General features: G+C 38.2%; 2 protein-coding genes across 3 annotated transcripts in view; one reads left to right on the top strand and one right to left on the bottom strand.

Moving 5' to 3' along the window:
* CEBPZ (CCAAT enhancer binding protein zeta) overlaps positions 1 to 18,715 on the top strand; it is a 25,903-nt gene extending 7,188 nt beyond the window's left edge. The window contains exons 3-16 of one of the 2 annotated variants that reach the window (XM_060753957.2): positions 487 to 718; positions 1,138 to 1,303; positions 2,166 to 2,254; positions 3,466 to 3,519; positions 4,218 to 4,320; positions 4,425 to 4,493; positions 5,604 to 5,670; positions 7,465 to 7,565; positions 8,506 to 8,563; positions 12,315 to 12,505; positions 15,660 to 15,740; positions 16,400 to 16,455; positions 16,546 to 16,627; positions 18,435 to 18,715. In XM_060753957.2, coding sequence (XP_060609940.2) covers positions 487 to 718; positions 1,138 to 1,303; positions 2,166 to 2,254; positions 3,466 to 3,519; positions 4,218 to 4,320; positions 4,425 to 4,493; positions 5,604 to 5,670; positions 7,465 to 7,565; positions 8,506 to 8,563; positions 12,315 to 12,505; positions 15,660 to 15,740; positions 16,400 to 16,455; positions 16,546 to 16,627; positions 18,435 to 18,568 — 1,483 coding nt within the window. In that variant the 3' untranslated portion in view covers positions 18,569 to 18,715. Of the gene's footprint in view, positions 1 to 486; positions 719 to 1,137; positions 1,304 to 2,165; positions 2,255 to 3,465; positions 3,520 to 4,217; positions 4,321 to 4,424; positions 4,494 to 5,603; positions 5,671 to 7,464; positions 7,566 to 8,505; positions 8,564 to 12,314; positions 12,506 to 15,659; positions 15,741 to 16,396; positions 16,456 to 16,545; positions 16,628 to 18,434 lie in introns of both variants that reach the window. The other variant, XM_060753956.2, reaches the window with a different exon arrangement.
* On the bottom strand, positions 18,150 to 22,798 carry CEBPZOS (CEBPZ opposite strand). Its single transcript, XM_067464557.1, has 5 exons — positions 22,660 to 22,798; positions 20,517 to 20,643; positions 18,858 to 18,902; positions 18,617 to 18,701; positions 18,150 to 18,535 (listed from the first exon to the last, which is right to left on the bottom strand). The coding sequence occupies exons 2-4, from the start codon at positions 20,620 to 20,622 to the stop codon at positions 18,619 to 18,621; spliced, it is 234 nt and encodes a 77-aa protein (XP_067320658.1). The 5' UTR covers positions 20,623 to 20,643; positions 22,660 to 22,798; the 3' UTR covers positions 18,150 to 18,535; positions 18,617 to 18,618.

Genomic DNA, 22,798 nt, shown 5'->3' with positions numbered 1-22,798 from the left:
TAAATTCATTTCCACTTCTGATTAAAATATTTTAAAAAGTCAAGGTTGAAAGTGTCTATTGGGAATGAACACTCAAAGTTGTAATTTATTGTGATTCTGCTTATTGTAATTTGATACTGCTATTTTTTCATTTGTTTTATGTAATTATGTTGTTATTGTTTATTATTTGCGTTTTTGGTTTCATTTTATGTAATTGTTGTTTGGGCTTGGCCTCATGTAAGCCGCTCTGAGTCCCCATTGGAGAGATGGTGGCGGGGTACAAATAAAGGTTATTATTATTATTGAAGTCATTATAACTTTTAATGCAATGTAAATCACTGTTTGCATTATACCAGGACAGTTAAATGATACTATACTATGTTTAATCAAATGTAGTCAGTATGTAGAACATAACTCATAGTTTTGTTTTATGTTCCCAATTTGATTCAGTAGCTTTCAGTTTAATCATCAGCAGATATTAGCGTTGTTGACTATATATTTTTGTAGGAAACTGCTGGATCCAGGATTGGCACTGTGTGCCAAACAGTCGATGTTTCTCAACCTTGTCTACAAATCTTTGAAGGCTGATGTGGTACTGCGGCGGGTGAAAGCTTTTGTGAAGCGACTGCTGCAAGTGACATGTGGACAAACACCACCATTCACTTGTGGAGCTTTATATCTTGTGTCTGAACTTCTCAAAGTAAAACCAGGCTTAAGGGTACAGCTGCAGGATCATGTGGTAAGCTGTCCTTCTTAAATCATTTATTTTTCAATCTGCTTTTTATTTCTAGTGGTGACAACAGCACCTTTAAAAAGGTGTTAAGTAATTGCTGGTGGGGTCATCAAGTAGCATAAAATTGGATTCTGGTACCACTTTTCCCCATCCCTCCACTGTACAGGAATATGCCAAAGCTAAAACATTTTCAAAATACAGAATTTCCTCAAGGGATCTTTTTCAGTAACACTCTTAATTTGCTGCTGATTAATTTTCTGCTTCCAAGTATTACTTGGATTTCTACAGCAGATTTCTAGCTATCTTTTTTAGTGTCACTTTGGAAGACAACTGTGCTGTATCCCTCTTGGTTCTGATCCTTTCGATTTCAGCTTTTGTTATGTTCGTCTAATGGTTCTTACATTTTGAGTGGGTTCATTTCCTAGGAATCTGATGATGAGGAGCATTTCCATGATCTTGAGGAGGATGAGGAGCATGAGGGTGATGGTGTACAAGCTGATAAAGAAGTGGGAAGACAAACAGTGCAAAAGACTTTGAACCATCATGACCCCATTTCAGAAGCATCATGGGTACACCACCAGAATCTAGAAGGTAACACTATTTGACATATTGTGGGTTGTGAATTGGTAACACTGAATGGAATGGTTTGAGGTCCTATTAGAATGTTATAACATTTGAAAACTTTTGTTTGAGGAACATTTTTCAGGAGCTTCTTCATTTATCTATTGCTTAGTTATGTGAAGAAGCTGGCCCATTCTGACTGAAAGACAAGTTGATGGCCTTCCTATTTTATATGCGGAAAGCACCTCATCTTTTAGTTGAATAAGACCCGGGTGCTGGTGATTGTATGATATTCTGTAAGGCTTTCAGGGACAGGAAGCTCCCTTAGAAAGTGAAGGGTAAGCTGTGTGTCACATGTAATTATGTCCTCCAACATCTTACTACTACTCCCCACTATCAGCTGCCTGAGGCAGTTTCCTCAATCCGCCGAGGGATAGGACTGTCTCTTGCTCCTTTCTAAACAAGTGTTTGGACATCGTAAGGCTGCTGCTGTGTCTTCTCATCTTATTTCCAGTTTTGGAGGTACAAAGCAAAATGTAATTTGCCTTCAGTTTTCCCAGCTGTCATTTCAGGAAGATTGTTATTATCATTTTACAGATTGGGAGTTTGATTTCTCAGAGATGTTAACTGGAACATTCTTTTTCATATGTTCAAAGTATGGGATGCTGTTCACACATTAGTAATGCCTGTTCGTATTAGTTGGCCAAACCCTTACTTGGGTTTTCCTATTTCAACTGCAGGCATATGGAGACCAGATTTTGTGTAATCAGTGAAGAGTCCATAGATCTTCTTGTATATTTTTATGTTGTTTACAACAGAAGACATCTCTATCCTGCGTTCTTGTTTTAATTATCTCTTTATGGCCAAAGCATAAATATCTTTCCTTTTTCAGGTGGCATAAATAAGGGTGGCTATGATCCGTTACATCGAAATCCTTTGTACTGTGGAGCTGATAAAACTAGTTTTTGGGAATTAAAGAAGGTACTGTTTTTTTTTTAATTTAATGGAGGGGAAAATCAGAAGGAAATAAGATGTGTTTTTAATGAAAGGAAACATACATGTCTGTTGAAATTTGCTTTAATAGTGAATAGGTTTAGCAGTTCTTGATTAGATTGTGTAATTTCATTACTTATGTTTTAAGGCAGTGGTTCTCAACCTGTGGGTCCCCAAATGTTTTGGCCTTCAACTTCCAGAAATCCTAACAGCTGGCTGAGATTTCTGGGAGTAGTAGGGTTAGGGTTAGGGTTGAGAACCACTGTTTTAAGAGAAGGTTAATTCCATAGGAGGGCTGAGATTCATCACAGGAAGTGAAATGCAAAGTTTGCAACTTCCATGTGTTGTTTTTACTGAAGTGGTAGCTCATTTAGTACTGGGCAAGCAAAATTTGTGTAGGGCCTTTCCTCACTGTGCTGCCAAGAACCAGTGTCTATTTTTGACAAGTAAATCCACACAGTGTGGAAAAATGTTTCTTCTTTTCCTCTAGAGCAGTGGTTCTCATACTACTCCTCCAGGTGTTTTAGACTTCAGATCCCACAATTCCAAACAGCTGGTAAACTGGTTGGGATTTCTGGGAGCTGAAGTCCAAAACACCTGGTTTGAGGAACAGTTTGAGGAACACTGCTCTAGAGCAAACTATAGATAACATGGTACAAACTAACATTGTTTAATCGCATTCTTGTGTTTATGAAAGGGGAGAAAAATGATTTTCCATGATACATTGTTTTATACTCCTCTATTGCATCTCATTTTATTCATTTTTTTTCTTTTCTTGTTTTGAGTGGAGGATTGTTAGTGTAGTGTAGTGGTAACAACATAAACCTGGAAGGTTCAGGTTCAATTTGCCTTGTACAAAATTAGTTTGTACAAAAAAGTTTTATAATTTCAAATTTCCTAAATTTGCCCAATAGGATTGTTTTATATTTTCATTTATGAACGTACTCATGTGTATTGGGGTTTGATATAAAATTAGGTGTTGAATTTATTTCAGTTATCTCCAACATTACTTTTTCTAAAAGAAAATAAAAATGCAGAAAAATGAGCAAAATGTGCAAGTATTTTAAATCTCTTATATGTATCTCAAAGTTATGTTACAAAAATATTTTACACCCCCATCTTTATAAGAAAGAATACTGTGTATTTAAAAAAATATTTACAAAAATGTCAATATTCTTATTTTGATTTTACTTTTTCAGCTTTCAGAGCACTTTCATCCATCTGTGGCCTTTTTTGCAAAAACTATCCTAGAGGTTAGTTGATTTATTACTAATTTTTCATGACTTAGGTTAGTGTTTTGTCTTTCTTTTCACACATCTTTGCATATAGAAGGACTTTTCACTTCCTTGTAGACGTAGAAAAGAGTAAGAAATGACTAGTGGACCTATTATCAAATGTTTAGGATTTTATTGTTAAATGTGTAGGATTTTCATTTTGTCCTGGTTTTTCATCTTGTTTAAATGGACATAGCCCTCAAAACACAAGGAAGACACGTCTGTTTCTTTTCTCTGTACCTCTGTTCTATTCCTTGCCTTTGATCTGGCATACTGGAAGTCCAGTGATGGATGCAAGGAACAACTATTATCACTCCTTTGAAGTTTGGAAGACCTTAATCCACTTTACCTTACATAATGGCATCCAGGTTTAGAAAGAGATTGAGAGATTTTGTTGTTGTTCATTCGTTCAGTCGTTTCTGACTCTTCGTGACCTCATGGATCAGTCCACTCCAGAGCTCCCTGTCGGCCATCATCACCCCCAGCTCCTTCAAGGTTAATCCAGTCACTTCAAGGTCAATCTCTCAATCACATTGAGAGATACATTTCCATTTTTTCTTATCTGACTCAGATTTTCAGGATCACCTTATTGTTAGTTAAATTTAAACTGATGTGAACTTTCTACTATCCACATATTTTTATGCAAATCATCAACACGACTGTTTTCTTTGTTTCAGGGTAATTATATTGAATATTCAGGTGACCCTCTACAGGATTTCACACTGATGAGATTCTTGGATCGTTTTGTTTATAGAAATCCCAAGGTTCATAAGGGCAAAGGTATGAAAGCCCTATCAGCGTTGTTTTTAATGCTCTTAACAGATTTTCTACATGAATGTGAATGGCTATTATAGCTTTGTATGACCTCTTGACTTGCTTTTCAGAAAACACCAGCAGTGTAGTCATGCAACCAAAGAAGAAACAATCTATGAACAATGTGCGAAATCTTGCAGGTAAGTGATGCATTGATAAGCTGTTGGATAACTAATTTTTCTTGCTTTTTCTTAGTTCATGGTTGCTTCCAGTCAATTAAAAGAGTTCATCTGCTAATGGAAGTGCACCATTGGTTGCAACCAAATGGTTTTGGGCATTGGGATGTAAGGAATGAATTTAATAATATCTAGTAAAAGTCTTTGGGGTAGCTAATGCTTCTTGAATATCTTGTTAGATTCATTAATACCTTGCTAGAAGCATTATTTCTGTTGCAGTAGTAATTTTCATGAGTGGAAAAGACTACTCATGAACACAAACTCTCATTTTCTAAGGAAACACTGAGGGTAAACTACTGCATTTTTAACACTGTTTATTCTCACTTAAAATGTGTTGCTCTCAGATGCTTTGCTGGCTGGTTGAGTAAGTGAGAGTTAACAAGTTGCCATTTTATATGGCCCTTTCTGGAAACCATCCTCAATCATAGAGTAGCAGGTATCACTTTGGCAATTGATACCAATTTCTATAAACATTTTCACATGGAAGGATGATTAAAATGTCTCTGTGAGGGGAGTGCCTAGCTTCTCCAGGAGGGAAGGATATAACATAATACAGGATTAATTGTTTTACTTTCCAAAGTAAGATCTCGGTAAGACCTAATTTGTGAACAAAGGTATCACTAATCATTATGTTAACTCAATAGCACTAATGTAGTCAATTACAATTGGGTTTTTTTTATGAGACATAGTGCCTTCTGTAATCCATGTTCCCAAGGTATTATATAACCATATTTGTTCTGCCTAAGTTATCTAAAAAAGAAAACTGACTTGAGCGTAACTAAGTGGTTTATATGATGGATTTGTTTGTTCTGGTTCTACTTATTGTTAGAAAGTTGATTATATAAATTTTCTAACTATTGTTAGAATTATTAACACTCAATTATTTGCAACAAGTCTTTTTTTTTTTAAGTTATGATTCCTCCCAGCATAAGCTTTGTCTCGTTGGGGAAAATGTTGCACCGTCAGTCACTGTCTGTTTACCATGAAATTTCTGAAAATGATTTAGTGAAATTGATTTAGTGATGTACTTAAAAATATTATTTGATAAAACAATCATTGTACCTTTATTTCTAGTTAATAGTAAGGAGTTTCTTGCACAAGATGAAAGCAAAATTCCTGTAGATGAAGTTTTCTTCCACAGGTAATAAAATATTTGTTCCTTCTCTAGATCCACTGCTCTCAATTTTGCTTCTTATGTAATGGTTTCTTGTTTCATTCTTGAAAGTTGTTTTGCAAAATTCTTCTCTCCCTCATTGTATGTGTTCCTGAGAATTTGACACCTGAATTGTACCCAAGAGTTCCTGACTTAGAAATTACTCAAACTTTTAGGCTTTATGGCAAAAACATGCTGGAACATTTTTGTCAGTTAAATTATATGAATAATAATAATAACAACTTTATTTTTGTATCCTGCCTCCATCTCCCTAAAGAGACTCAGGACAGCTTATGTGGGGGCAAGCCCGAACAGACATAGATTAAAAACACAATGCAATAAAATAAAACAAAGCCTTTATCTAGACAACTGCTTCTTAAACTATGGGTCCCAGCTCAAATGTGGGTCCCCTTAACCCAGTGTTGGCATCACAAAAATGGCAACAATAAAAGGTTTCTGGATGTAACTATTTACATAAATCAGTTAGCAACAATGTGCTCCACACAAAATGGACTCCACACAAAATGCTTCAGCTGTACATCATAAAAAAATCAGCCTGCTTCGCAAGCCTTGCAGATCCTGATTTATTATCGGCAAATGTTTACTTTCTATATCTATTTTATATTTCTATATACCTGGGGCCACATAAAAAATTATTGGGCACAAAAGGGTCACAAGTGGAAAAAATTCAAGAAGCCCTGATCTAGATGTTGGACAGAACACAAAAGTCAAGAAGTATTAAGCAAAGTAGTAAATTCTAGCAGATGACTACAATAGATGGAACCAAATTGAATCAGATTTATAATACTATATGTGATGTAATATTGGCATGTTAATGTTTAGAGTAATATTTTACTCTGTAGGGAAGCAGTTTTTATTTCACTTAAAAGCACTGTCAAACAATGTGACTCTGTCTTCAGTGTTGAAAGGAAAACATCATATTAGACCTGAACAAAAGGCTCTCTGTGTTAGTTTTATTTTGAAAAGATGCTTTGGTTGAAGCCCATAGAAATTTTGACGTCATACTGCAGCAGAGGTGGGGATGGGCCTTCAACTCTTAGAAGCTATAGCCAGCTAGTCCAGTGGCAAATAATTCTGGGTGCTGAAGTCCAAAACACCTGGAGGGCCACAGGTTTCATACCATTGTCATACTGTGATGTTCCAATCTTGGTTTGTTAGGGGATAGTAGCCCATTTTTCTTTAGGACAGGAATGTAATAATAATAATAATAATAATTATAATAATAATATATAATAATAATCTTTATTTATAGACTGCCCTCTCTCCCCAGTAAATGCCCAGACAAATGCAAAAAATACATTACAATAATGCAATATAATAAACATAATAATGACAGTGAACTTAATATATAAAATGGACATCAAAATGAAAAAAGATGCAAATAATCACATAGTTTCAATCAATATAACATTGAATTATTTTTATATTACTTTAAAAACCAGCCCATCCTAATAACCACATTTTATACTAATGTAATCTGCAACAGATGGGAAACAATGATGTATCTATACATTTTTTATTGTCCAAAATATTCTAGATCCCAATGATCCTTCCTCAGGAAACACTGCAATTAATTTTTGAAAATTATTTGGTATAAAACGAATAACATGGAGCTTCAATAATAGTGAAAATAATATTTATTATACAGTTAGACATAATTTCAAAATAAAATGTTCCAAAACTGGCATGGTCTTACAAAAAACAAACAAAGAAAAAGGATTCTTCATGAATGTTTATGTTTGATTTGATTTTAATGTTCAGATTTTATAAGAAGATAGATATGCAGAAGGAGAAACGGAAATCCACGAGGGATGATGAAAGCGTAGAAGATGTGGATGATGATGAATTTGAAAGAGCATTAGGTAAGCTCTCCTCCCTTGTTCTCTTCATCCAGGAGACTTATAGAAGACATTGGATTTGCTTGAAAAGGGGGAAAATATTTGGGAGATCAACTGTGTCTGATCAGTAGATGAGTGTGAAGTTCCAATTCAAAGATGGATGTGTTTGGAGTGCAAGAGGGTTAACATAGCAGTTCAGTGCATTTAGGGATAGTTTTTACAAACTGGTTAAACTGAATTTAGGAATGCAACCAAAAGTAATGTGATGCCACTTTAATTTTGTTTTTAGGTGGAGGGTTGGTGTGGAAGAGAGCTAGAACTTTTGAGGCATTTTAAGAACAAAACAATTACCTGGAAAAAGTTAAAATTATTTTTTTATTATAGATGCTTATAAGATGTTCTGGGACGTTGTATGGAGTAGAATAAGATTTGATGGACTTCATGTCCTTGCAAGGGGGCCACACTTCCCCCTTGCAAGGATATAGCACACATATTACAAGCTGTAATAAATTGTACTGGTTTATTTTATAAACTACTGTTTATATTTTAAAAAACCTCACTCAAAACATCTGGGATGACTTATGTACTGTACTGTAAATACTGTACTATAACTCTGACTGAAAAATAAACCATGCCCTTAATGAAAGGGAGAGCTTACTTCATCCTGGGCGAACCTAAAAGAAGCACCTTTATCTTTTATCTCTTCATTGTAGTGCCACTTCTGGTCTTTTTGAATGGCTGTTGAGAAAATGACAGAAGCCAGAGGTGGTAGGCCCCCTTACTCAGCATTGGTGCTTTTTCCTTTCCTCAAAACGACTCCTGGCTATTCATGGGTCATATCAAAATTCATAATTTTGGTCTCGGCTTATAAATGAGGTTGACTTATACACAAGTACTGTATATGCGGTAAATCATACTATGTTTATATTGTGGAATCAGATCTCTCTATCTGCCTTCTTTTCAGACTCACATGAGCAAGATAATTTTGATTCAGATGTCAAAGATGACCTTAATTTTGCTGGGTAAGTTTTTTTAATGGAAAAGCATTTCAGTAGCAGTATGACCTGAGTGTATGGTATGAGTATATGATGCATTATGTCTCAGGCCTTCATTCTTTTTTTTAAATGCAGTTTGCTTTAGTTGTCACTAAATGGAATTCAAAATGCCTCAACCTTCCTAAAACATGGCTACATCATTGGTGTGATTACCCTCAGTCTCCTTACTATGAAGTTACTGTAGTTTCTTCATAAAGAAATATACTGTACTGTCAGATTTTGGGAATTTGAACCATTTGCAAAAAAGGAGAGTTAAAAAACCCCTCAATTGTTGGATTATTTCTGTTAGGGAAAAGGGCTCACATGGGCCTAAATCTGCATAAACAGGACCAAAGCTATGATGCAATTGCCTGCCATACCTCTTTGGGGGCAATTCCTGTCCCCCAAATAATTTATTTTGTCCCCTTTCCTCCTTTAAATCTCCGGGGTTCTTGGAAACCATAAAAACAGATGTAGGGGCTGCTAATGATTGCCAGTTATAGGGTGCCCTGAGTCCCATTTGGGAGTGAGAAGGGTGGAATATAAATGTCCTAAATAAATAAGTAAGTAAGAAGGGCACGTTTCCCCCTATCCTGGCTTTTGGGGCACATTTCCTCCCCCCCCCCCTTTTTAAGGTCATCTTTAAGAAAGGTCTGTATTCCACCTTTGGATCCCTTAAGTATAATATAGTAAGTTCTTGTCAACAACTGATAATGGAACAGAAAAGAGTAATTCTTGTTTTTCCATACTTTCCCATCTATATCATCTGTCTATCTATCTATCTATCTATCTATCTATCTATATAAATGCTCTATTCGTTCTGAGTGACATAACTCAAAAACTGCTGGACTAATTGCCACCAAATTTGGCCACAAGAGACCTACTAACCCAAGGAGTGACCATCACTAAAAAAATGATTTTGTCATTTGAGAGTTATAATTTATGGGATTTATAGTTAACCTACAATCAAAGAGCATTCTGAATTCCACCAATGATGGAATTGGAACAGACTTGGCACACAGGACTCCCATGACCAACAGAAAACACTGGAAAGGTTTGGTGGGCATTGACCTTGAGTTTTGGAGTTGTAGTTCACCTACATCTCCAAAGAGCACTGTGGACTCAAACAATGATGGATCTGAACCAAACTTGGCATGAATACTCCATATGCCCAAATATGAACACAGATGGAGTCTGGGGGAAATAGACCTTGGAAGTTGTAGTTGCTGGGATTTATAGTTCACCTACAATCAAAGAGCATTCCGAACCCCGCCAACTATAGAATTGGGCCAGACTTCCCACACAGAACCCCCCTGACCAACAGAAAATACTGTGTTTTCTGTTGGTCTTTGGCAACCCTTCTGATACCCCCTTCATGAACCTCTCTCCCAGGCAGGTCCCGACCCCCAGGTAGAGAAATGCTGCCTTAAGGCCATCCAGTCCAACTCCCTTCACCAGCACAGGAAAACATAATCAAAGCCCTCCTGACAAAGAGCCACCCAACCATAGATATAGATATATATGATTCACACAAACACATATATATGAATATGATAGATATAGTATCATTGATTTGAAAGGGACCCCTAAAGAAGGACAATGATATGTTTCATGTTCCAGAGTAGGCAAACCAGACAATCTCTACATCAACACTGACAAAGAAACAACAAGAAATACTGTTTACCCACAAGCATAAAGAAATTACATATATTAGAAACCAGCACTTTCTCATTACTTTATCTTCCAGATCACCAATTTGGGCCACAATGTGTGGCAGGGGACAGCTAGTAATAAATAATAATTGCTGTCCTCTTTATTTATATCTACCAAGGCTTGATACGTTTTAATTTTTAAAATAACAAAGGTAATTGAAATAAAACTTAAATAGAACTGGCTTGGAGATGAATTTTCCTGGTGAACCCTCCTGATCACTTTGGATATTGTTTTCTTCCTGTGGCACATACAAACTTACTTTGGAATGGTGTGGCAGGTACATTGGTCCCTGGTGATCCCTATCTAGTGTTCCCACTGGCTTAGGTTTCATAGACTTTGAAATGTTAGTATCTTGAAAAGCAGACATTTTGGGTGGAATTCTGATCTGTGTGAGAATGATTCTGGTGTTACATAAGGGTTTTTTTTTTTTGGCAGATTAAAGATAATGATTTCATTAACGTTAATTCAGTAAACAAATCTGGTGTACTTTACTAAGGAGATAAATACAGCTGGTGTGATTCATTTAAACTCAAAAACGACATGTTATGCATTTGACAAGAGGTGAAACTTAAATGAGAGAACTGATCTGGGTAAAAAAGAAATTGAAAAATACAAATGACAAATTTAAGATGAATCATTGACCACCAACCCAAAGAAAACCTGGGGATCTGCTATCAACAATGAACATTGGATGTAGCTTTTGGATCTTGAGAAAGTCTTGCCCAGTGAGAGGGTGGGAATGGGGAATATCAGTTATTATGATTTGGTGGACTATGGTGGATTCAGGCTGGGGAGATTCAAACCATCTTCATCCAAAAGGGGAATCTGTCTGCCTTTCAGGGTGTTTGAATTCACACTACCTAATCTCTACTTTCTAGGGTGATATAAAATGCTGAGAGAAGCATTAAAGCTTCTTTGGAACAATTGAAATAGTAACAAATAATCTGTTCTGAATAATTGCATCACAGTTTGTGTAGGCTTGAATTTGAGATGTACTGGGGAATATGAGATGTATTGGGGATATAACTCGCCATCTCAAACACAGTATCCGTGATGAGAGAGCTATATAGGTTTGAAGAGAGCCATTCGTTATTTTTCCCCCTTTTCTCTTTTGGTCTGCATAGATAGGAGTATAGTGTCTAGAACCACAGAAATCATACTACCCCTCTACTCTGCTTTGGTCATACCACACCTGGAATACTGTGTCCAACTCTGGGCACCACAATTTATGGGAGATCTTGACAAGCTGGAATGTTTCTAAAGGAAGGCGACTAAATTGATCAAGGGTCTGGAGAACAAGCCCTATGAGGGGCTTAAAGAACTGGGCATGTTTAGCCTGAAGCAGAGAAGGCTGAGAGGAGACACGATAGCCATGTATAAATATGTGAGAGGAAGTCATAGGGAGGAGGGAGCAGGCTTGTTTTCTGATGCCTTGGAGACTAGGATGTGGAACAATGGCTTCAAACGACATGAAATGAGATTCCACCTGAACATTAGGAAAAACTTCCAAACTCTGCCCCAGAGTGTGGTGGAGGCTCCTTCTTTGGAGGCTTTTAAGTAGAGGCAGGATGGCCATCTGTCAGGGGTGCTTTGAATGCAATTTTTCTGCTTCTTGGCAGGGGGCTGGACTGGATGAATCTCTTCCAACTCTTATGATTCTATGATTCTTCCTAGCACACTGGGTCACTTTGGGAAAGGTTTGCAGGGAATATGGAGGACATGCCGCCTCTCTCTGTCTTGAAGATAGTGAGGATTGGATCAAGTGTGCACTGTAGAAGTCCCTTTTCACAGAGGGGGAGTCTACTCCTCCCCAGTAATTTGCACAATACTTCTGATTTTTCTCATTTGAATACTTAAAGTTTCTTAAGAGAGAGAGCCTTAAAAATACATATGATATTCATTAAGTACTGTAATTTAAGTACAATTAAATTCAATTTTACTTCCACTTTCTCAATGTGCTAAAGTATAATAAAAATTTCCAAGTGAATTTCTGTTTAAAAGGTTTTTTTTTTTTAAACTATTCCAGAAACATAAAAAGCAAAGGGAAAAAGAAAAGCCAGGATGATGCAGCAGATTTTGAAGATTCTGATGAGGATGATTTTGATGACCTTGATGATGAAGAAGTTTCTCTAGGAAGCATGGATGAAGCGTTTGGAGAAGAGGCCGATGAAGAGGGAGGGGTTTTCATGGATGTGTCAGATGACGACAACATCCCAGGTAAAATAAAAAATTTCTCACTGAAATTGTTACAATTTTTCTTTTACGATGTGTGAAAAGAACTACATGTTCAGGTCTCTGACAGCTGATACCAGACAAACATGCTGCATTTCATCGCATAATAGTCACCATCATAGTTGCACCCACATTTTTGGGCCCCCCGTTAAGGTATTTAAGAATTTATCATATAATAGATGGATGTGTCACATGTCCCTTTGGAACAGCTTCAAGGGCAGGCACATGGACGGGTGAGCCTTCATCCACCTGCATGTCTACTTGGGAGAACTATGGGGCCTTGTTCACTGTGCCCTCTCACCAATTCTGCATCTGAGGAGAGCCTGGGGGTGTCTTCTACCCAGTTCTCCCCCACTCAAACAAAGGGTCCTTCACTGGATGAAGGGAAGCCTTTCACTCTTCTTCTGCTCCCTTTTCCTTCCTGGCTCCCCTTCCTGGTTTCCTTGAGGTGTTTTTGTACTCTGGGACCAAGGCAGAGCCCTGTGGTCACGTCAGAAGGTGGGCTGGGCTGGATTTGAAGTTGAGAGGATGGCCAAGGAAACAGTGGAAGTCTCCCTTGGAGGAAGAGGAAAGAGGCCAGAGAACCAGTTGCAACTCCCTCTCCTTCTTCCCAGCCACTTTTCCCTCATAGCTGTAGGCTATAATAGTCGCATAATAGTCGCACCCCCTTTTTTGAAGGGGAAAGGGGGAGAAAGTGTGACTATTATGTAGTGAAATAAATATTTACAACTGAATTTCATATTTTCCTGAAACTACAGTTTTCAAAATTAAGTACAGGCAGTCCCTGAGTTGTAAACATCCGACTTACAAATGACTCATAGTTAAGAACAGGGGTGAAACAACAGGAAGTGAGAGAAATCTGCTCCTAGGAAGGAAAGTTCATTCCTGATAGAATTATCATGGAGAAAACGTGACTCCACTGAGGCTTTATCACCAATCCTTGACTCCTCAACAAGCCAATTTTTCAAAATCCAATTATCACATAGACAGAAAGTGTGGTGAAATCTTCTGAACAGGGCCACAAGACAGCAAAACAAAAATCCACAGGGGTGTTAAACCTTCCCTATGCTATCCAAAAATAGATAGATAGCTGGAGTTACATTTAAAAATGTTCCTGTTCCAACTTAAAATTCAACTTAAGAACAAAGCTATGAAACCTATCTTGTTTATCACTTGGGGGCTGCCTGTATAAGATTAGGTCACATAAGATTCCATTTTATCTCTTGGCTTACTGTGTCTGTCTCAAAAGTTACATGCCACGTAGAATCATGACATTTCTTTCCCCCACAGGAGTACTTTCTGACAGACTGTATTTGTTATTATAAAATCAATATACTGTTTCAGAACTGCTTAGATGTGCCAGCTGTATGCATTATTGGCTCCCAAATAGAAATCTGTTCTCTTGGGATTATTCTATGTAAAAGTAGCTTGCTTCCCTGAACTGAAAAAGGCTGTGGCAATTGCTCTATTTTTACTTGTGCTGCTGGATCAGATAGTCTAAATGCTGTTACATAAATCACAGCAGATGTTTGGGAGGAACTGACATAACTCACAATGCTGAGAGGATTTCAGATTGCAAGGGCATAAACTGTAGGTGTGTATATCTGCATGTGCGAGTTAAGACATCTATGAGCATCTCCAGTTTCAAACATATAAAAGAAGACATTCCTCTTGTGACAATTGCACCCATATCTCTTTCCTCCCACTAATAGTTCTTCTTGTCAGTCCAAAAATACTGTTGCATGAAACCACAGATTCAATCTGATACAGAAGTCTGTGTTTTACATGGATGAATGCTGAATACATAGTTCTGTATTGTGCTGTAGTTGGTGGGTTGTGTCTGGATGTGGGAAACCCAGAACAAATTCCATTGTGTTCCAGCAGCCTATTGAGTGATTCTGGACAATGTTTTCATCCTTCAACAAGGTAGGAGGCTTAAGGACTGCTTGGGGCCTGAGCAGATCTATTAGAGGCAGCCAAAGTAGGGTTCCCAGGAACATCCATGTGTCCTTCTACATGCCCAGACTTTCGTGCTGAAAAACTTCTACTCGTATCTTCTAGTTTAGGATGATTCCTAGTCACTTTGTAGTTGGGAAAAAAAAATGTTGAGCATTAAACACTCCAGGAAGCCTTAGGGGTGGCAGAATTTTCTTGGTCAATAGGCATAGGGTGGAGAACAGCAGAGAGAGCCGATACCCTTCTTGGGCATCAGCTGTTCAAAGCCCCAGACAATACTTAATAACAGTAATACACTTAATTTATATTCCACTTTATCTTTTTGGAAGGACTCGGAGCAGATTACAGTACACATTTAAGGAAAACATTCAATGCCTTTTACACAATGACGCACAATGCGCAGACAAGGCAAAGGCCTTTCCCTTTTCATCTCCGGTGTCTGGAGGTGACGCTCAACTCTGGCCATGGGAAGGTGCTCTTGTTCCATGCTGAGGAGTCTGTTGTCCACAGACCTTTCTGATCATGTTTTGCCAGCATGTCTGCATGGGGTACCCTTTTACCTTCCTGCCAAGGGGGTACCTATAGATGTACTCGCATTGCATTCTTTTGAACTGCTAGGTTGGCAGAAGGTAGGGATGACAGGTGGGAGTTCACCCCGACTCATGGCTTCAAACTGCTACTACTCTGGTCAGCAGTTTTTCCTACAGCTAGCCGTTTTAACTGTTACACTACCCCCCCCCCCCCCCCAGAGCTTCCCTTTCTCTCTAAAATTCTGGATTTTTCTTCCAATCTGTTCTACAATCCAGTATCTGCAAACAAAGTGATTTTCATCTTCCGTCCCCTTACATGTCTTCAAAAACCTGACAGAACCTCTAAAATAGGCTGAAAATCAAGCCAATATTTAAACCAAAAGTAGTGCGGCGCATCTGTTCCAATACAGAGCACATCACTGGAAAAAATCCATGCTGCTGTTTCACTATTAAGGGCCATGTTGTATGTATCTCTGAGATAACCAAGAGTAAAACGTTTGTGAGATGTGTATGTGGAAACTGAAATAATACGTACTATTATTTCTAGGATTCCATTATTTTATCTGCAAAAAAGTGCAAGAAGGTTCACATCAGGCTTCAGTTTTATTAAATACTCTGAATGAAGCCTAACAACTTTTGTTTTTTCATAACAGATGAAAATAAAAATCAAGTCAAACCTGTGAATACAAAAGGCAAAAGAAAAAAAGAAATTGATTTTGCTACATCAGTTAAAGGTAAGGAACAGGAGAACTGTCCACAGCTTTGGGGATTGGGTTCCCTTTGTTGGAACTGTATTCTTCAATCACATAGGATTTCTGGGAGAAAGGGAGTTTTGCATGTATGAATAAAGGATTTAATTTCAATGATAAGACTTACCAAAGGAAGGTTTTAAAATAAATGTGCTGGATTTTAATATTTTATTGCTTGCTTGATAGGTTTTAAAATGTTAAGTTGGTATTTTCATAGGATTAATCTATTTGTATTTTAAACAAAATAGTTTTGTTGCTGGAATCTTGCAATACAATTTTGTGGGGAAATGCAGACTATGGAGGAAGACAAAATAATGCAAAGCATTTATTCGTCTTTTTAAAATTAATGCACAGTTTTCTAATATTAGAGCACCTGAAATTTTCTAACCATTAGGGACAAGTACTGTTTAGAATTTCAGTTAAATTAATGAATTTATGATGCCAAATGATACTACTTTACAATGGTAAGCTGCTAAATATTATACAATGTTTTCTTAGGAAAATAATTAGAAGCTGCCAGTTTAATGCCATTTTTATTTCAAGTCTGGGGGAGGGATGGAACATGTTTTCTTGAAAGTTACAAAAGAAGAAAGACTCGAATTTGGAACAGTTGGCTGAACTATTATTATTTATTTTAAAAGCAGCAAAGGAAGGCAAGAAAAGAAAAAAGGATACTCGCATGCATGCTGCTGCAGAAGAAGTAAGTGCCACTAAATTATTTTCTCTATCAAAATGATCTGCTCTGATGATATTCAAAGAACTAATCTTTTTGATGTTGTTTATTTTGAAGTTTGGGTACTTACTGGATGAAAACGTTGGGTCCAAATTCGACAGTATCGGGATGAATGCAATGGCAAACAGAGATAATGCAAGTAAGTAACTTTTCCATAAAAGTTTCCTTTCTCTTCTCCTTTTTTCTGTGCAAATTATTCTATAATCCTTTAGATTAGAAATAAGTGTAATAAGTGTAACCTTTTTGAATTCGAATGATGGAAATAATTACCTATTATTTCATACCATGTAGATAAGTTAAATATTGTCCAAATGTATCTCCCTCTATGAACCAGGTTAAGATCTTCTGGGAAGGCCCTGCTCTCGGTCCCGCCTCCTTTGCAGGCGCAGTTGGTGGGGACGAGAGACCTGGGCCTTCTGAGTGGTAGTCCCTCGGCTTTGTATCTCCCTCCCTAATGAAATTAGGTCAGCCACTTCTTCTTGACATTCAGGAAAAGGCTAAAGATGAGGATGCGGGATCATTCGATTAGTAGTCAATCAGTGCAATAAGAGAATATGGATTAGTGCAATGACAACCTGGAATGGCCTCAGACTATGATATTGGATTATGTAAGTTTAAATAAGTGGTTTTAAGATTTGATATGTTTTTAATTATTGTTTTAATGTATATGTTTATTTTACTATGTATGTCCATGTGGTGTCGAATTGCTGCCTATATATGTAAGCTGCCTTGAGTCCCCTACAGGGTGAGAAGGGTGGGGTATAAATATGGTACATAAATAAATAAGTTTTCTGGAAACAGGATTTAGTGTGTGCTTAAGCCTGGCAGCAATTGTGTGCTACATGGCAGCACAAATCTTTTGCATTAACAAAGATTTTCTTGAGCATTTTTTGCTGCAGGATTGAGTTTCTCAGATAAAATTGAAGTTCTACAGAAATTAATGGTATCATTAACTTACAGTTTCTCTCACATCTGGATAAAGAAGCCATTTGCTCTTCTGTCCATAGACATAGAAAGAAGTGGTTATAACTCTCAGCTCTTTGAGGCTGACAGTTCAAATGCAGTAACAGAAAATTACTTTCTACTCAGCTTGGCCTTTCTGGGTAACCCCAATGAAGCTCTGCCATTAGAGCTTACATATTAAGCATGTGAAATAAAACTTGGGTGAAGTGTAGTAGTAGTAGTGGTGGTGGTGGTGGTGATTATAATAATTATTATTCAGGTATTGCAACACTAAGATTATATGTTTGAAACAAACATTTTGCTTCAACTTTTCACATATGGGTTCTGCATTCTGGTTTAGTTGTGTATTTGAACTTTCCTGGCAGTACTGGCTAGAGATATTTTCATCACACATCATCCTGATTTTCCAGAAATGTTTATATGGCTGGATATAGGCTTGGGGGGCACAGTTCTCCCCATAGGAGTGAGGCAGTATTTGCCAGTCAGTGTATGAGACAGGATGGAGTATATTCCTGAATGACACTAATCAATAATAATGATGATTATGATGGTGATGATGATAAGGTTTTATAGTAAAATATGTGCAGAACTGTTGAAAGATTTGTGTAAATAATTGTCTTAGCAGCTATAGAATTTCTGAAATTCATATGTTGTAAATGTGACACTGCCTGTTCAGAAGCAACTTTAGAAAATCAGCATTTTTGTGGTTGATTTGTTTATTCTAGCATAAATGTATTCCAGACCATTTCATCAAACACTACTACAATGTAAAATACTTAAGTTTGGATAGACTTATAAACAGAAGAGTTTTTTGTGGAACATTGTGCCAAGCATCTTGTAGTTGTTATGCCTCATTCATGTTTTTTGGTCTAATAACTTATGCAGCCTTCTTCAAATGCATATAAAACTTCAGTGTCAAATGTTCCAAGGGATCTAGTTAGTCCATTAATGTATTTAACTTGTTTCTTTTATTCTTCCATTAGATTTCAAACAGCTCAAGTGGGAGGCAGAACGCGACAAGTGGATTCACAACAAAGATGTGAAAAGTATCATCAAGCAGAAAAAGAAGTTCAGGCACAAACCGCTGAAAAACAGAGTCAGAAAGAACAAAAAATAAATATAATCCCATTTTTATATAAACTATTTTAAATTTTGTTTTACTTACATCTAGTTTCTGTTGCTTAACCATGTCTCTGCATCCTGCTCCCTTTTGCCATATATACCAGACCACTCGTTACTTTTGTAATAAACTGTGAAGATAGAAGTGTCTTATTTTATTCAAGAAAGAATGATAGATGGATTTTTGAGCATACAACTTTGTGGAGACAGATTTCTTTCTGCACTGAAATGTTATTAAAAGGGTTGATGGGAAACTACGCTTTTAGTAACAAATTACTAAAACATACCTTCCAGGATAGAAGGGTATCTCCTGTTCATTTTTTGCCTGAATTCTGAAGGAAGAAGAAAGTACATTTGTGACACTAATTAGGCTTTAATTTCAACAGTTAAATGGCATATAATTTCACATAATTACTTTTTCTAACATATCGGTATTTATTATTTTTCCCCTGAAGCTTAATCACTGTGTTATTCCCAAAAGCATCACAATGTGTTAAGGTTTTTTTTTTTTTATCATGCCAGAAGTGACTTGAGAAATGGCAAGTCGCTTTTGGTGTGAGAGAATTGACTGTCTCTAGAGATATTGCCCAAGGGACACCCAGATGTGTTACCATCCTGTGGGAGGCTTCTCTCATGTCCCTGCATGAGAAGCTGGAGCTGACCCCGTCTCGCGGATTTAAACCGTTGACCTTCAGGTCAGCAGTTCAGCCAGCACAAGGGTTTAACTCATTGTGCCACCGCGGCTCTGGATAAGTTAAAGATATTTCAGGCATTGCTTTATCTAAGGAATGTCAAACTCATTTTCATCAAGGACCACATCAGTCTTAGAGTTGCCTTCAAAGGGCCATTGAATCCATGGACACAGAGGGCCAACTATAATCCTTCTATGTAGTGGTTGGTGTTTTTTAATCTACCCAGTTTGGGTCCCTAGATGTTACTGAATGACAACTCCCATCACATTTGTTTATCTGCCTTGTGGACTGAGGATAATGGGAATTGCAACCCAAAAGCACTTTTGGCTCTCGGGGAAATATTTAAAGACATTTTAAAATCAGATAAAATATATTCACAAGCTTTGTATCTTGATGCAAATCCCATTATCCTGACTAAACAGGACAAACTGCAGCTTTCTAGATGTTACTTATCCCAACTCCCATCAGCTCTATCATGATGTCTAATAATGAGGAAAACAAGATTTGGAGTCCAGCATCTGGAGAGCCACATAAAATGAAGTGGCTTGGATTCGGACCGCAGGCCCCGACTTTGACACATGTGCCTTATTGTAAAGATCCCCGTGTCAGGCTAGAATTCATAGCTCATTATTAAAAGACAAATCTGAACTGGATGTGCTGAGTAGGACAAGGAAACTTCTAATACAGTCTTGGTATACTTCTTTTAAATGGAAGGATTTGAAGTTACTTCAGATTTCCTTAATGTTTCTGTTTTCTGCTTAACCCCTAGAAGTTAAGGAAGCTATGAAAGGTGGACACACATACCTTGGCTCTATATAAAAAAGTAGAATTATCTATGAGTGAAAACAAAAATGGGGATTATAAAATGAGCAAGACAGCCTTTCCAAATGGAAATCCAGGAAAAACAAATAACAGAATCATGGAGTTGGAAGAGATCTTGTGGGCCATCCAGTCCAACACTCTGCCAAGAAGCAGGAAAATCACATTCAAAGCACCCCTGACAGATAGCCATCCAGCCTCTGTTTAAAAGCCACCAAAGAAGGAGCCTCCACTACACTTTGTGGCAGAGAGTTCCACTGCTGAACAGCTCTGAAAGTCAGGAAGCTGTTCATCATATTCTGTTGGAATCTCCTTTCTGTAGTTTGAAGCCATTGTTCCAGGGCCAAGTCTCCTAGTCTCCAAATCATGTTACATACTGTTATCAGCCACAGACTCTTCACAGTTATCTGGCATATTAAGATTTTTTATAAATACCTTGACTTGTGTCCATTTTGAAATACAGCGCGTAAGCTCCAACCACGCCAAGACATTCCAGAATCAAAACTCCTTTGAAGATCTTCTTTGCTAAGTGAGAGTTCATGGCACAGCCAGTCCCCAATGTCTAGTAACAGAAGCAGATAAACATATTAAAGTTCAGGAAAAAAAGAGCAATATAAAAATAATAAGCATTGCTTTGTGTTGACTTTGGCTGAATGGAGGCTGGAGCAACTTTGTATGTTTGAAAGGAAAGGAAAACAAGAGTCTGCATCAGTCTATTATCTTTGCAAAGTTTGGGTTGAAGCAATTTCCTGATGGTCAGAGCTGTTCAACAGTGTAAAATGCTATCAAAATTAATGTATGTTAATTGCTAGAAACAATTATCATATGAAAGCAGACTGGCACATCCTGTGAAGACATCTGCCCTTGAGCTTTGCTACTCTGCTGCTGAGTACGCATGCCCAGGGTGGACATCTCACCATATTAAAACAGTGGTTATGGCTCTTAATGAGAAACACCACATTATCACAGGATGCTTATGCCCTATACTACTGGAGAAATTATACTGTTTAGCTAGAATTGCACCACCTGACATCCACCAGGAAGTAGCAGTCAATAATGAAAGGATCAAGGCTGTGACATCTCCAGTCCATCCTCTGTTCGGATATCGGCCAGCACGCCAATACCTTAAAACAAGAAATAGTTTTTTAAGATCTACAGACTTCCCCCATGGCACAGAGAAGACTGGGCGACTTGGAAGGCGCTGACCAGACTGCGCTATGGTAGTACGAGATGCAGAGCCAACCTTAAGAAACGGGGCCACAAAGTGGAGTCCACAACATGTGAGTGTGGAGAAGAGCAAACCACAGAGCACATATTACAATGCAGTCTGAGTCCTGCCATATGCACAATGGAAGACCTTCTTACAGCAACAACAGAGACACTCCAAGTGGCCAGTTACTGGTCAAAGGACATTTAATAGAATGCCAAGTTTTAAAACTTTGTGTTTTCTCAAACACATTGGTTCGCTCCTGATATGATAAATAGTATAATGCCAATTTTTAAAAACTTTTTGTTTATTTAAATACATTACCCTCGGTTTGCTTCTGATACAGTAAACAAATTAACATATGTCAAAGCTCAGTAGTAAACTAGTAGCAGGATATATATCATCTTGATCACCAAACAAAAGCTGCTATTATGGTAAAGTTTTTCCCGACAAATTAAGTCCAGTCGTGTCCGACTCTGAGGGGTTGGTGCTCATCTCAATTTCTAAGCCGAAGAGCCGGCATTGTCCGCAGACACCTCCAAGGTCATGTGACCGGCATGACTGCACAGAGCGTTGTTACTTTCCCACCAGAGCGGTACCTATTGATCTCACGTTTGCATGTTTTCGAACTTCTAGGTTGGCAGAAGCTGGGGCTAACAGTGGGAGCTCACACCGCTCCCCGGATTCAAACCTGTGACCTTTCGGTCAGCAAGTTCAGCAACTCAGCGCTTAACCCACTGTACTACTGCAATACTATTAATAAGTATCTGCCATGCATTGACTAGAGGAAGGTGCATTTGAGAATCGGTTGCAACAGGGCCTCTGAGCTCATCTCAAAACCTGCATTTCAATTTGGACATTTGGCACCTTTGGGTGAAAAGCCATCAGGCCAGATTGAAGTGGCACTCAGGCCCTCACTTGAGAGAAACCTAATGCAGAATACACCTTGAATCCTATGTGTGAGCAAAGTTGTGTTAGGGTGCATCTACACTGTAGGGCAGGCAAGGGCAAACTTGGGCCCTCCCTCCAGGTGTTTTGGACTTCAACTCCCACAATTCCTAACAGCTTCGGGTCCTTTCCTTGCCCTCCCCGGTCAGCCTGCAAATACAGGGCAGCACCAGTCCAATGTCAATTAAGGAAAGCACTGGTTTGTGAACTCTTAAATGGCTCAGGCCATGCTAGGCACACTGCGCATGCGCAGTCTCATCGGGGCCCAACTCAGTCAGCGACGGCACGAGCAGTAGGGAACGTCATTGCGTCACTGCTTGGCCACACCCCTCCCTCCAACATCCGCTCGTTTGCCCCAGTAGTGTTTTTCCCCTCAGAGTGACAAAACCTCGCGCCATCTCGAAGAGTACAAGCAAGGCTTACCAACAAGAGCACATGCGCACTGCGAAGCGAAAGGCACGAGGCAACCTTTCTGCTCTCAGTCTTCCACGCGTTTCCCTCAGCCTCTTGATTGGCTGAGTTTCACTCCAGACGGAAGCTTACAACTGCGCCTGCGCAGGGC

This window comes from Anolis sagrei, chromosome 1, assembly GCF_037176765.1.
Source record: "Anolis sagrei isolate rAnoSag1 chromosome 1, rAnoSag1.mat, whole genome shotgun sequence".
NCBI lineage: Eukaryota > Metazoa > Chordata > Lepidosauria > Squamata > Dactyloidae > Anolis > Anolis sagrei.
The sequence above is the reverse complement of the archived record's forward strand: the minus strand, read 5'-3'. Positions and strand labels throughout refer to the sequence as shown.

Excerpts from the sequence above, each read along its gene's own strand:
- CEBPZOS (XM_067464557.1), bottom strand. The coding sequence starts at position 20,622 with ATGAACTCTCACTTAGCAAAGAAGATCTTCAAAGGAGTTTTGATTCTG. Across the intron at positions 18,903-20,516 it reads CAAAATGGACACAAGTCAAG|AATTCAGGCAAAAAATGAAC; the intron begins GTATTTATAAAA and ends TTCTTCCTTCAG. Across the intron at positions 18,702-18,857 it reads ATACCCTTCTATCCTGGAAG|TTTATTACAAAAGTAACGAG; the intron begins GTATGTTTTAGT and ends CTATCTTCACAG.